This window comes from Phascolarctos cinereus, unplaced genomic scaffold, assembly GCF_003287225.1.
Source record: "Phascolarctos cinereus isolate Bilbo 61053 unplaced genomic scaffold, phaCin_HiC Scaffold_4;HRSCAF=312, whole genome shotgun sequence".
Taxonomy (NCBI): domain Eukaryota; kingdom Metazoa; phylum Chordata; class Mammalia; order Diprotodontia; family Phascolarctidae; genus Phascolarctos; species Phascolarctos cinereus.
The window spans coordinates 154,093,690-154,108,876 of record NW_027555847.1 but is presented as its reverse complement, the minus strand read 5'-3'; the positions used below and the strand labels follow the sequence as shown (position 1 = coordinate 154,108,876).

General features: G+C 35.6%; 1 protein-coding gene across 4 annotated transcripts in view; it reads left to right on the top strand.

Annotated features, from left to right (window-relative positions):
• KIF27 (kinesin family member 27) overlaps positions 1 to 15,187 on the top strand; it is a 104,926-nt gene that overhangs the window by 50,781 nt on the left and 38,958 nt on the right. For all 4 annotated transcript variants that reach the window (XM_078152670.1, XM_020966940.2, XM_078152669.1 and 1 more), the window contains 2 exons: positions 1,625 to 1,780; positions 5,507 to 5,712. In XM_078152670.1, the coding sequence (XP_078008796.1) occupies positions 1,625 to 1,780; positions 5,507 to 5,712 (362 nt within the window). The remainder of the gene's footprint in view (positions 1 to 1,624; positions 1,781 to 5,506; positions 5,713 to 15,187) is intronic.

The following is a 15,187-nucleotide window of genomic DNA, read 5'->3' as shown; positions in this document are numbered from 1 at the left end:
CACATTCAACCTCTTCCCCCATACCTGTTCATGAGCTTGTGTGCAAGGCACTTCTGCCCCTTTACCCTTTAAGTACTATTGCACTCCATCTACTCTTTCCCCTCCCTCCCAGTGCCAGCCTTCATGCCTTGCACTGGTGGCAAGAAAAGTTCCCTATGGTGTCTGTCCTTTCCTGCTGTGACTGTGTGGCTGCAGCAGGTATCCCTCAGTGGCAGGCTCTGCACACCAGAGCAGGGGCTAGTGAGCAGCCCTTCCCTTTCACCTTGTTTTTTTTCTTTTTTTAGTGGAAAAGAATGATACAGGATAAGCAGGTGTGGGTAGGTTGTGATTATATTGTCTTTCTCCTCAGAGGAGGAAAGGAATTCTAAGAGGCGGAGGAGAGGAGAGAATGCAATTAGGCCACGGGGGGACAGTCTATGTACAGATACACAGGAGAGAAGCTCATGTAAGCCAGTGTGGCTAGAACGTAGTAGAGTACATGAAACAGAGCAATATAAATTAAAGAATCACAAAGTTTTGTGAGTTGGAAGGGACCTTAGTGATAGTTTAATACACATATGAAAGGAATTGCCATTATAATATACCCTACAGATGATCGGGACAGCTAAGTGGTGCAGCAGATACAGTACTAGGCTAGAAGACTTCATCTTTCTGAGTTCAAATCTGGCCTCAGACACTTCTTAGCTGTGTGAACCTGGTCAAGTCACTTAACCCTCTTTGTCTCAGTCCAGCTCTTTGCAACTCCCTTTGGGGATTTCTTGGCAAAGATGCTGAAGTAGTTTGCTGTTTCCTTCTCTAGCTCACTTTACAGATGAGGAAACTGAGGCAAACAGAGCTAAGCAACTTGCCCAGGGGTCACATAGCTAATAAATGTTTGAGGCTGGCTTTGTCTTCAAATCTGGATGAGTCTTCCTGAATCCAGAACTGGCATTCTATCTACTGTGCCACATAGCTGCCCTAAAATCATATTACTAACACAGACATTTTAACCATATCTCTCCCCTGGTCAAGAAATTTTAGTAGCTCCTTATTGTTCATAGGAGAAAATATAACTCTTAACTTAGCTTGTCATTGTACTCTTAAGTTCTCCTCAAGCTAGATTATTGCTGTCCCCTAGTAATCTTGTCAGTGTTATCTCCTGGCTCATTGTGTTCATGCAGCAAGCCATTCCTCATGCCTGGGATGTATCCCTTTCTTAACTCAGATTGTTGAAATACCTACTCTACAAAACCTCTCTACTTTTTTCTGCCCAAAGTAGTCTCTTCCTCCTCAAATTTTCTTAAAGTGCTTTTTCTCTTTCCTTTGCCCTAATCACATACTCTGTCTCTCTCTCTGTGTGTAGGTAAAAACATACATACATACATACACACATATATATGTGTAAATATATATATATATATATGTATATATATATATATATATATATATATATATATATATATATATATATATATATATATATTGTTGTTGTTTCTTATCTGCCTATTAGATTATAATCTCCTTGGAGGCAGAGATCATGTCATTTATCTTTTTTGTAGCCCACTCTAGCACTTAGTGCTCTGCTTTGCATTTACTAGCTGCTTCATAAATGTTTGATTTGAATTTTGCTTCTTTCATGTTTAAGATATAAAAGTTGAATGTCTCCAGGAAAGTCAGGTATTAAACTTGCAAAAACTGAAGAATTCAGAACTGAGACTCACGGAAGCTAAGCAAAAAATGAGAGAACTTACAATCAATATCAAGATGAAGGAAGAACTCATTAAAGAATTAATTAAAACAGGTAATAGTTTCTTGTAAGCCAGCTCATATGCAACAATGTTTTTGTTGTTAATATTATGGTATTTTTGCTTTTTCCATGCATACTGCAGCCTCATTATGATCCAACTCAATAGAACATAGAATTTTAAAAAATCAATATTCCTCACACCCTGCGCAATGTATCCTCCTTTGTAATGAAGAAAAATAACTCACTTGGTGACCATGTCTAACAGGATACACAGACAACATTTCACACTTGTAGTCTCCCAACTTTCTACTGAAAGGAGGGAAATGTGGCTTATTTTCTGTTCTCTGAGACTGGGACTGGTCATTACAATTGATCACAGTTCATCTGCCTCTTTATGTTCTTTTCATTTGCCTTATTTTAGTCACTTGGTTCTGCTGCTTCACTGTGCATTATTTCTGATAAGTCTATTTCTTTGAATTCTTCATAGTTGTTTCTTATAACACAATAATATCCCATGATGACATATACTTTAAATTAAGACATTTTCCAGTTAATGGTTATGTCACTTCATTTAAAAAAATGCTTCTATGAGCAGCTTGGAAAATGTGGAAGCTTTCCTTTTGTCCTAGACCTTTTTGAGGTGTATGCCTCATTGCAGGATTGTTGGGTCAAAAGGAAATGGACCAATTAGGTACTTTTCTTATAATTCCAAATTATTTTCCAAACCATTTGGACTAATTTATAGTTTCAACAAGTGAATTGTGAGCCTGTCATTTCATAATACCTTCAACATTTACTATTTCTGTTTTTTGTCATTTTTGCCAATTTGAGGGATGGGTATGAAGGGAAAGTCCAGAGCTGTTTTTATTTGCTTTTCCCTTATAATGATTTGAAGCATTTTCTCAGATAGTTGTTTAAATTTTACTTTGCTTCTTTTGAAAATTATTTGTATCCTTTAACCACATGTATTACAGAATGGCTCTTGGTCTGATATGTGTTTATCAATTCTCACTGTTTCTAGGATATCAAACTTTTATCACATATTTGTGGAAAAATTTTCCCTACTCCACAGTTTCTCCTCTTATTCTAGTCTCATTGATTTTGTGTAAAAGGTTTTTTAATTTTCTGTAATTAAAATTGTATCTTTTATGATGACCTCTGTCCTTTGTTTAAGAATTTTTGCACTCATATTTTTGAAAGGTGCTACCATCTTCCATTCTCTGATTCTTTTTTTTTCTTTTTTGATGACATGATCTTTTAAATTTAGATCCCGTTTCTATTTTGAATTTATTGTGGAATGTGGTGTTAGATGCTGGCCTAAAAGTAATCTCTGGGGGCAGCTAGGTGGCGCAGTGGATAGAGCACTGGCCCTGAAGTCAGGAGGACCTGAGTTCAAATCTGATCTCAGACCAAACACTTGACACTTACTAGCTGTGTGACTCTGGGCAAGACACTTAACACCAATTGCCTAAAGAAAAAAAAAAGAATACAAAAGTAATTTCTGTCAGACATCTGTCCAGTTGTCCCTGCAGTTCTTTTAGAATACGCATTCCTTCTCCTAGTAGTTTATGCTCATGAATTTATTATGCACTTTGATTGTTTCTGAGTCTTGCTCATTTATTCTGTTCCACTGATAGATTTTTCTGTCTTTTAACTGTAATACTTTTGATGATTATTGCTTTATCCTATATTTTGAATTCTGGAAGCACTGAGTCTGCATCATTCCTATTTTTTTCATTGTTTATATTAATAATGTAAACGTTTTATTTCTTTCAAATGAATTTTGTTATCACTTTGTCTAATCTTATAAAGTTACCCCTTGGTAGCTTTGCAAACTTGTGAATTAATTTAGGCTATATCCTTTTAAAAATGTATTACCACAGCCCAATCAAGAACATGAATTTATACCTCCATTTATTTGTTTTCCTTTATTTCTGTAAGGAGTTTTCTAGTTGTATTTAAATTCTTTTTCAGGTCATGTTACATTCATGTCTTAATATATTATTCCCTCTCCTGTCCCCAGAGAACACCCAGATATTTTGTGCCCTTTATAACAGTTTTAAATGAAATTTCTATTACTATCATTTCTTCTTGTTTGTGTTAGCACAGTAAAGTAATCTTGTGATTTTTATGGACTTTATCTGATGCTACTTTACTGAAACCCAATTTCCTCTCTTACTTTCTTTCCTGGTTTTCTTTTTTAGATAAACTATAATATCATATGAAAATAGAGGTGATTTATCTATCCTATACTGATGTTTATACCTTTAATTTTTCTTTTATAACTATTGCTAGTATTTTTAGAAATATATAAAATATTAGGGATAAAAATAGATATTCTTGTTTTGCTTAGGTATTAGGAAAGCTTTTTGTATTTCTCATTTGCAAATAATGTAGATATTTGGTTTTTTAAGTTCATACTTTAGTCATAATAAAAAGAATTATTTTATGATCTATGACTTTTAGAATTTTTACCATGAATGAATACCATGTTTTTCTCCAACTTTTGATATAATAATATAGCTTTTATTCTTTATATGATTAATTATACTAATTATTTTCTTAATATAATGTTATCCAAACATTCCTGGTATAAATCCAACTTGGCCTTGGTTAAATAATTTAAGGTATTTGTTACTGTAATTTTTTTATTAGAATTTTTAAAGAATTTCCATAGTTATTCATTGGTGAGATTGAACTATGGTTTTCTTTCTCTACTTTATCCCTCCTTGGTTTGTAGGTAGTATCTTAAAGTAGCACATTAAAAAAGAGTTTGGTATATTTTTAAAAATTGTTATGAATAATTTCGTAGAATAAATTTTTAGTTCTCTTTAAACATTTGATAGAATCATCTTGCAAATCTATGTGAACCAAGTTTTTTAATTTGGTAGTTCATTTAGGACTTGTTTGGTTTCTTTTTGAGATTGGGTTATTTAGGATTATGTTTAGAATAATTTTGTTAATTTGAATATTTTATATTTATGTTAATAATAATCATATATTTCCTTTAAGTTCTCAGGATAGCTGATATGTAATTGTGCATTGTAGTTTCTAATATTTTTCCTCTCTGATCATTGTAAATTCACCTTGTTTATTTTTTTTATTTTAGGAATTTGATATTACTCCTCTTTTCTCTTTTTTCTCTTTCTGGCTCACTCTAGCCCTCATAGGGTTAACTTCTTAATGTTTATCAGTTTTTTATACTATAAAAAAAATCCTTTAGTTTGCTTAGCATTTCTGTAGTCTTTATTTCTTCTATTTCTCTTCTAATTTTTCTTCTCTGCTTATTTTGGATTTTTGGATTTTTTCAGATTTAAAATTTTTTAAACTTACTAATTCTTTTTCTTATTTTTATTTTTTCTTTTATCTAAATGGTTTCAGAGAAAGAATTTTTTTCCAAGGACAGTTTTACTTGTATCCATGAAAGGTCTTTATATAATGTTTTCTTTTAAAAATAAAATTAATCTTATTTGTATTCATATCTTCTTTTTTATATCACATTCATTTCTAAATATATTTCTTCTCCTCCCCTACACAAAGAGCCATTTCTTGTAATAAAAATTTAAAAGAAAGGAGGGAGGAGAAGCAATTCTGCCTCTGCCATAAAAGTGCCAGGAAGTTTTAATAGTCACTGCTTTACAAATAACCTATAGATTATTTTGGTAAGCATTGTCAACTTTTATCTATTTCATTCATAGGCTTAATATTTTTTCTATATCTTATCATTGAAATGAATTCTGCAAATGATTTTTGAATCATTTAAAATTTCTTTGTATTAAGGTAATGATGCTAAGGCTGTCAGTAAACAGTATTCTCTGAGGGTAACAAAACTGGCACATGAAGCAGAACAGGCCAAAGTGGAATTAACTGAAACACAGGAACAGCTGCAGGAGCTGGAAAACAAGGATCTGAGGGATGTCGCTTTGAAGCTGAGATTACAGAAAGAGTTTCGAAAAAAGATGGATGCAGCAAAACTAAAAGTGCAGGTAATTAATTAGAAAAGGTTGTTTAACTCTTGCAGCCAAGTATTTTTCTTTCTGGGATTGTGGGTAGGAAAAAGTGGGATGGTAAGATTTTGTTGTCATTAGCAAAACAAGGAAAAAGCAGTAAGGGAAAAGGAATGGTTTCCTTTTATAAAAAATCCAGTTTGTTAGTAAATATTAGTAAATATGTGTTCATGCTATATGTGTATGAGTGGGTGTGTATGTGATACATTGTGTACACTATTGATCGGTACTGACTTGACAGAAATGCCTTTGAGGCATCACTGACCCACTATGCTCTATGATCCTGCTCTCTTTTTTTATTTTACCAGCATGCCTTGGCTAGCTGGTGCTCCCTTTCGTCTTCTGGCTGCCACCACTTCCTTTCTGAGGGAATTTTTGGATTCTCTCAACTCTTTTGGCTTTTGGGAAAAGACACAGGTATTTTTCCCACTTTAAGGTGTTTTAAAGATTTTATTACTAAGCATTATAGGAAAACATTATGTGGGATAAAAATTTTTTTAAAAAAAAAGTTGTTTTATTGATGACTTTTGTCTCCACCAAAGTGATTTCCACATATTATTCCCTGCCTTGATCCATAATAGAACCCTGTCTGTAACAAGTAAAAACCGTTAAGTTAAACTGACTAACCCAGGACTGAATATGACCACATATGCAACATTATGTACCTGTAGTCCTCCACTGAGAAGGAGAAAGGTTTGTTTTATCATTTAACCTCTGAAACCAAAACTAGGTAATCATCAAGGCAAGTCAACAAATAGTGTGAACTCCTTGAGGGCATGGGCTGCTTTTGACTTCCTTTGTATCCCAGTGATTAGCACAGTACATGGCACATAATAAGCACTTAATAAAAGCTAGGCCCTGGGGCAGCTAGGTGGTCTAGTAGATACAGCTCTGGCCTTGAGTCAGGAGGACTTGAGTTCAAATTCAGTCTCAGACATATGACATTTAACTAGCTGTGTGACCCTGGGCAAGTCATTTAACCCCAATTGTCTCACCAAAAAGCAAAAAAAAAAAAAAATAAAAGCCCTGTGCTAAGTGCTTGAGATACAGAAAGAAAAAAAAAAGACAAAAATAGTCCCTGCCATTAGGGAGCCCATGGTGTAATAGGGGAGACAACATGAGAGCAACAGTATATACAGTTGTGGCATATACAGTGTAAGTGGGAGATAATCTTAGAGGAAAGATACCAGCATTTATATAGCACTTTAAGATTTGAAAAGTGTTGAACATACATCATCTCATCTGATCTTCATGACAACCCTTTAAACTAAATGATATTATTATCCCCATTTTGCAGGTAAAAAACCAAGGCTCAAGTTCATTGTCTGTCTCTTATTCTATTTCTTTTTTTTTTCTCTCTGTATAAACAAATTTATACAGGTATCTCCATGTTTCTCTGAATTCCTTCTCTTCCTCATTTCTTATGGTACAGTAATGTATACATAATATTATGCTATATTTAATACTGCATTCAGAAATCACACTTTATTCAGCCATTCCCCATCCAGTGAGCACCTCCTTTTTTCTAATTAAAAAAAATTATTGACTAAAAGTACTGCTTTTCTCTTTGTCTTTGACCTCCTTGAAGTATATTCCCAATAGTAGGATTGTTGGAGGCAGAGGCTGTTAACAGATCAATACTTTTCTGGTATCCCAGATTATTTTTTTGAGTAGTTAGATCAGTTCAAAGCTCCACAAATAGTATATTAGGGTACTTATCTATCAATGGCTCTTGTCTTCCCTTCTTTTTAATCATTTTTGCTAATTTGGATTTCTCTTATTAGTGATTAAGAATGTTTTTTATGTTTAATTGTTGGCAGTTTACATTTCTTTTGAAAACTATTTGTATCCTTTGAGCACTTATAGTGGGAAATGAGTGTTGCTCTTAAACATTTTTGTCATTTCTCTGTGTATCTAGATTAATTATTAATTATTACAATCCTGGCCCTACATATGATAATAAATGGATCTAGGCCTTGTAACTTCTTTTTCCATCCTCATGAGGCTGGCTAAGTCTCCAGTCTTCTTTCCTGAATTTTTTTGGGGGGAGGGTAGCGTAATCCTATCTGGCAGAGAGGTTGTTAAATCAAATAATAAGTTTATTAGCTGACATAAATTGCATTTGGCAAGGCTGTTTTATTCTTCAGCCCTTCTAGAATCCACTTTTCTAACCTTATTAATGGAGGGTAGGGTATAGGGTATAGGACGTGTGGCAGTTAGCTCTCTTTCATTAGTCTTGTTCCTCCCAGACAAATCCTCTTTCCAAGTTTCTGGTCTCTCATGCCATAGATCTTCTGATTATGGAAGAGCCTGGGAAAGTAGTATTCTTGCTTTTTGAATGAGAAAGCTCTTCTTCACTGAGTCTGCAAAGATTTTCTCCTTTAGGTTTCCAGTTGGAAAAAGTATCCAGTCAGCATGTTATACTTAGTGGAAAGAGTATTTGAACCTGTGAGTCAAGAGGAGGCCTGGGTTTGAATCTCCCGTTCAGTATTTATTAACTTTGTTACACTGGTCAAATCATTTAAAACACTCAGGCTGAATGAGAGAAGTTATTGTCTGTAAAATTAGACTAATACTTGCATTCATTATCTTACAGATTAATTTTGAAAATTATTTGGAACTGTTAAAGTATTTCTGTAAATATGAATTATTATTATTACCATTATCACTGGACAGCTTGGTGGAGCAGTGGATGGAGTGCTGGGCCTGGAGTCAGGAAGATTTGAGTTCAAATCCAGCCTCAGATACTTACTAGCAGTGTGACCCATAACAAGTCACTTAACCTCTGCCTCAGTTTTCTTAACTATAAAATGGGATAATGAGAGCATCTACCTCCCAGGGTTGTTGTCAGCATCAAATTAAATAATATTTAAAAAGCACTTAGCACAGTGCCTGGCACATAGTAAGTGCTACATAAATGCTAGCTATTATTATTACTGTTGTTGTCATTATTGTTGTTGTTATTGTTGTCTTCTAGGAACATCATAACAATAAATAGTTGTAGAAACTAGTTCTCATCTTTGGACTGTCCTCTTCTCTCTGGTTGCCTGAAGCAAATTTCCTAGTTTGCCCTTATTTATTTATGAAGCTAGTTTTTTCTGTTCTGTTGCTGTAGACTGGCATTTGAGGCCTCTCCCCTCTGGTGGCTATATGAACCTCAGATCATCAGGCTTCTTCGTCTTCTTACTGGCATCCCTATCCATATGTCCTCTCAGACTAAATGCTGTTTTGGGGGTTTTTTTTGGAATGCCTTTTCTTGTTTATACCAACATTTCCTGCTTCACTTCCTAACTAGCCTTGTTTATGGAATTCCCTCTCCTGTAGCTGATTGGGCAATGATATGGACACATCCTAGGGACAGTGGACAATGGACAACACCTTTTCCTGGTGTATGCTTAGGCTAAGGCCGCACCCAAGGACCTAGAAGGTCACAGGTGGCTTCAAGACCGCAAGTGCCCCACCCCAAAAGGTTAACTTTCAAAAATATTTTCATATATGATAAGCAATTCTGCATCCCATTGGCCACTAAGCATAAGGTTTGGTACCACATGCTGTTTTAATACCACTGATGAAGCTGTAAGGGTAAGAAATGTGAATTATTATAGAGGTATTCTCCGTTGCTTTAAAGTTTGTAACATTTTAGAACCTGATCTAATTGTTTTAGGAAAGACAAGTCAACAAGCATTTATTAAGCACTTAACATGTGGCAGGCATTGTGACTAGTGACAAGGCAAAAGACAGTCCCTTTTTTCAAGGAGCACATGGTCTAATAGGGGAGACAACATGCATACAACTATGCACAAACAAGACATGTACAGGATAAATTGGTGATAAGGAAAGGCACTAGCATTAAGAGGTCTTGGAGCCTTCTGGGTCTTGTGACCAGCAAGATGGAGGACTAGAAATTTCTTTGAATCCCTTTCAACTCTCAGAAGTCACTTGGGCCAGAAACTTAGACCGGTAAACTGTAAATTGCCCTACATTGGAGGAGGCAGAGACATTTTGAAATACAGCCCTGGATGGAAACCACAATTGGAGAGGGAGTTAGAAAGTGAGCAATAGGGGAAAATGGGGGGGGGGGAGGGAGTGAAATTCAAAGTTCTCTGGAAGAAAAAAACTCAAAGATCTTGACTGTAAGCAGATAAATCAATTAGGGAAAACATTAATAACAAAAGAAAATATGGTCTTTAGAAGAAATAGATGAGTTTAGGCATCTATGAATAAATATTGCATAATAAAAGAAAGTGATCCAACACTTGATGACACAGAGGACCCTGTGGAATTTGAAGAGAACATGGAGCCACAACACACTCTTTCTGAGTAGTTCAAAAGAGAAATTAGGATGAGAGTAGAATTTATGGCCCAAACAACAAAAATAATGGGCAGAATAGAAAAAAACTGCAATCTGGGATGGCAAGTCACACCAAAGAAACAAAAGAAAGAGAAGGATAAGTTGAGAATGCAAATATACAGAAGAGAAGGGCAGTAGAGAAGAGAAACAAAAACCACTGACACTAGAAGAAAATATGCTCATTATCCAAAAAATAACCATCCTGATCTTGAAAACATGATGTATAGACAGCCTAAGGATCATAGTTCTACCAGAAAATTGTGACAAGATTAAAAACCTGAACACTACAATGCAACAAATAATACAAGAAAACTACCCAGAAGTTCTAAATATAGACAATGAAATAATGAATGAAAGAATTCATAGATCACCTCCAGAAAAAACTCAAAGCAGCAAAATCCCAGAAAGCCTAGTGGAAAAATATAACATTTCAGATTCAGAAACAACAACTTATAACGGCCATCAGTTGAAAGACTTTCAAATGCAAAGGCAAGGAAATTTGAATAGCACAAGATTAAGCTGTGCCTATCGGAAAACTCAGGAGGGAATGGAATATTATGTTCTGAAGAGCAGTGGAGCTCAAGATGCAGTCCAGGGTGGTCTACTCTACAAATCTGAGTATAATCATTAATGAAAAAAGATTAGTTTTCAATAATTAGGAGGCATTTGGCACATTTTTAGAAATAAAGCCAGACCTGAAGAGATTATTTGCTTCTCAAACACCTCAGATTACAGAAATGTGGGAGGGGTGAATAAGTGCATCAGTCAAGGACAGCAATAGCAACAGAGTGATAACAGAGAGACCAGGAGGAGATGTCTCTCTGAATGTCTAGGAGATACAGGTGAAGGCAGAGGTCCAGTGGAGGTAACAATGAAGACGCACCTGGGGCATCATGGACACAACCTGATAACACCCTGCCAACAGGTGAATCAATATTTTTTGTGGGACTTCCTAACAAAATGGCAGCGTACATGTAAGTGAGGGGAGTGTGTGATGTGCCCAGGGTCCAATCAAGGGCTAGCAATGAGAGGCATGTGACCCCTGTAGTCTCAGTAGGAAAAGGCCTAAAAGGAGAGTGGGTGAGGAGGAAGGGAAAGTATTGAAAAGGGGAGGGGTAAGGAAGAAGGCTTTGTTTTGATAGTGGGAAGAGATTCCACTAATGAATTCTATTCATAAAGAGAGATGTTCTGTGAAAGGAGATGGGGAATTTGCACAGGATGTGCCCTGGGGGATTTGGTGCTTGAAAAGACCACTCATCCTACCTTGAGAAGGGGGGAGTTGGAACCTATGAGGAAAACTAGCACCTGGGAGAGTGGGATGGTATGGACCTTGGGATGAGATTTTGAGGGAAGTAGGGAAAAGAAGTAACCAGAGGGAGATTATAAATCAGTTGTGGGCTGCATATTCAGGGACATGGTGGTGGAGGTGCCCTACCATGAGTCAGTGTCCTCTCTGACACCCATTGTTCTAGGAGTGAGGCACAGTGGAAAAAGGGAGTCCATGGAACACGCTCTACCAGGCAAAATGGCAGAAACTGCCTAGTGGGAAGAGCCCAGAATGGATACCTTGGAAGTTCTGACTGCATGAGGAATACAGAGAATAGAGAGAGTGTAGATAATTATATAGGGGTCATGACTAGAGAATGAGGGTCTACAGTGGACAGAGAGATGAGTAAAAATGAGAGGAATCCTCTCAGGAAAGAGGCATTTGGACTTGAAGGGGAAGAGGTGAAGAAGAAATCTTCTTGACCAACAGGAGAAAAAGAGGGGAAGAATTATATAACCAGATTAAAAAAAGGAAGGAAAAAGGAACAAATAAGCAAAACCTCAAAGGGAAAGGAATAGCAAATGGGGGGGGGTGATCGGGTGAGAGGAAAGAGAGCCAGTGGAAATAAGGCCACCTTAAAAGATTAAGCTAAAGTAACAGAAGGAAGAAAGTACTGTGTTTACAGCAGAAGAGACAAAAAAGTCATATCTTAAAATAAGTATTGGGGACAAATGGAGGAAAATACAAACAACTCATAACTTTAATGAAATGGGTTAACCAATCCAATAAAATGAAAAAAAAAGTGAAAGATAAGAAAAAAACAACTCTATAGTCTGTTGTCTATAATAAGCAAATTTAAAAAACGAAGACATTCACAAAATAAAACTGAGGAGATAGAAAAAAAATTAGTATGCATCATGTGAATCCAAGAGAGCAGGAGTTGCAGTCTTGCTATCTGACAAAGCAAAAACAAACATTCAAAAAATAAGGGGTAAATAAGGAAACTACATTATGCTGCAAGGATCCATAGACAACAAAACCAAAATCAATTATAAATTTATACACTTCAAATGTCTTGGCCTCCAAAGTTGTAAAGGAAGTGTCTGAGCTACAAGAAGACATAGATGGGAACACCATAGTGACAGGAGATTTAAATACCCTTCTCTCAGTTTTGGATGAGTCTAACATAAACAAAAGGAAAACATGGAACTGAACAAATTGTTGGAGAAACTAGTGTTAAAAGGCCTATGACATCTTCTAAATGGGATGGCAAAAGAATATATATAATTCTCAGGACTACATGGAACATTTGTAAAACATGACTGTGTATTCATGTACAGAGATAATACAAACAAATAATAAAAAGGTAGAAAAAGTTAGTATAGACTTTTCAGACCATAACTCAATAAAAATGGTGATTAAGGGACCACAAGCAAAAGACAGACCTAAATGGAGACTTAACAATGAAATCCGAAATAATGAGTGGGTCAGAGAACAAGCCATAGAAACAGTAATAATGTAAAATAAAATTATAATGATGAAACTGTGCCAAAATTTCAAGAAGGTAGCTAAAGCTGTCCTTGGGGGGTGGGGGGGGAATCATATCCTTACAAACATACATTAACAATATTGAAAAAGATTAATGAAGTACATATCCATAAAAAATTAGAAAGCTAAGAAGTAAACAAATCTATAATAGACACAGAAGAGGAGATATTAAAAATTAGAGGAGAAATAGGTAAATTGGAAATGAAAACCTTCAGAGAAATGATAAATAAAACTAAAACTGGTTCTTTGAAAAGACTAATAAAATTGATGAACCTTTAGCTAGTCTGATTAAAACGAAAAGGGGAGAAAAATCAAATCAATAAACTACCAGGTGAGTAAGGTTGAAATCACAACAAAACCAGAAGAAATTAAAAAAAACACATTATACACTATTTGTTATGTTAACAAAACTGAAAACAGAAGAAACAAAGGAATAATTTCAAAAATATAAAATAGTCAAACTATCAGAAGACCAGATAGACATCTTAAATAACCCAATCTCTGAAAAGGAAATAGATCTAGTTTTAAAGAAATTGTCAAAAGAAAAAAAACTCCTGATCTGGTTATAGTCACAAGAGATTTCTAACAGACTTTAAAGGCATTTAGTACCCATACTTTAGAAATCATTCTCAAAAATTGAGAAAGACAGCATCCTACTAGAATACTTTTATGAGACAAAGTTCTAATTCCTAAACCAAGGAAGGATAAAATACAGTAGGAAAACTACAGGCTAATATCATTAACGAACATGTACTCATTTTTTTTTTAAAATTCTGTCAGACGACAGCAGTTTATCCAAGAAGTTATTCTGACCAAGTGGGATTCCTACCAGGGATGTGAAGATGCTTCAGTTCAACATTAGAAAAACAATCAACGTAATTAATCATATTAAAACCAAACGTCCCAAACTACATGATCATCTGAGTAGATGCAGAAAAAGGTGCAAATAGGGACCTTTTTTAAATATCATTAAAAGCATCTGTCCTTAAACAAAAGCAAGCATTATGTGCAATGGAAATGCACTAAAAACCTTTCCCATAGATGCAGTAGGGAGGCAAGGATTCCTACTCTTCCCACTATTATTTGATGCAATTCTGAAAATGCTAACAGCAGCAGTAAGACAGAAGGAAATTACAAGCATCTTTATAGCCAAGGAGGAGATAAAACTGTCCCTATTTCCTAATAATGTTATAGTATACTTGGAAAATCCTAGGAAATCAGCAAAGATTCTAATTGAAATTATTAATAGCTTCAGCAGAGTTGCAGGCCACAAAATAAACCTCAAAAATCAATAGCATTTCTATAATAATGACAAAATGCAAAAAGCAATAATACAAAGAGAAATAAATTTCATTCCAAATAACTACAAAATGCATAAATATCCAAGGATAGACCTGCCAAAGCACACAAAAGTCTTTTTTTTTATATAAATTTATTTATTTTTAGTTTTCAACATTCACTGCCACAAGTTTTTGAATTCCAAATTTTCACCCCATCTCCCCCCTCCCCCCACCCCAAAGTGGCATGCATTCTGAATATCCCTTCCCCTAGTCTGTCCTCTCTTCTATCTCTCTCCCTTTCTCTTAGCCCCTTCCCCTTCTATTTTCCTGTAGGGTAGGATAGACTTCTGTACCCCATTCCCTGTATTTCTTATTTCCCAGTAGCATGAAAGCACACAAAAGTCTTGAATAGATTCAATTACAAGTCAAGTCAAATCAATAAGCATTTATTAGGCAACTACTATGGAACAGGAAGGGCAGCTAGGTGGCGCAGTGGATCGAGTGCTGGTCCTAGAGTCAGGAAGAGTTGTCTATCTCTCTGAGTTCAGATCTGGTCTCAGATACTGTGTGACCCTGGGCAAGTCACTTAACCCTGTTTACCTTAGTTTCCTCATCTGTAAAATGAGCTGGAGAAGGAAATGGCAAACCACTCCAGTTTCTTTGCCAAGAAAACCCCAAATAGAGTAACAAAGAGTTAAACACAACTGAAAAATGACTGAACAACAACATGGGACAGGCACCTAAGTGGTAGGGATACAAAGAAAGGTAAAACAAAAGAAAACAGAAAGGAAACCACAAAACCAGTCCCTGCTCTTAAAGAACTCACAGTCTAATGGAGGAGGCAACATGCAAACAACTATGTACAAATGATCTATGCAGGACAAATTGGAAATAGTGAACGAGGGAAAGCACTAGCATAAATGATGGTTTTACAACTGAATCCTTTGCCCATGTACATGTCTCACATATGCATACATATTACAGTGTCTTAGAAGACCCTTGCCCATC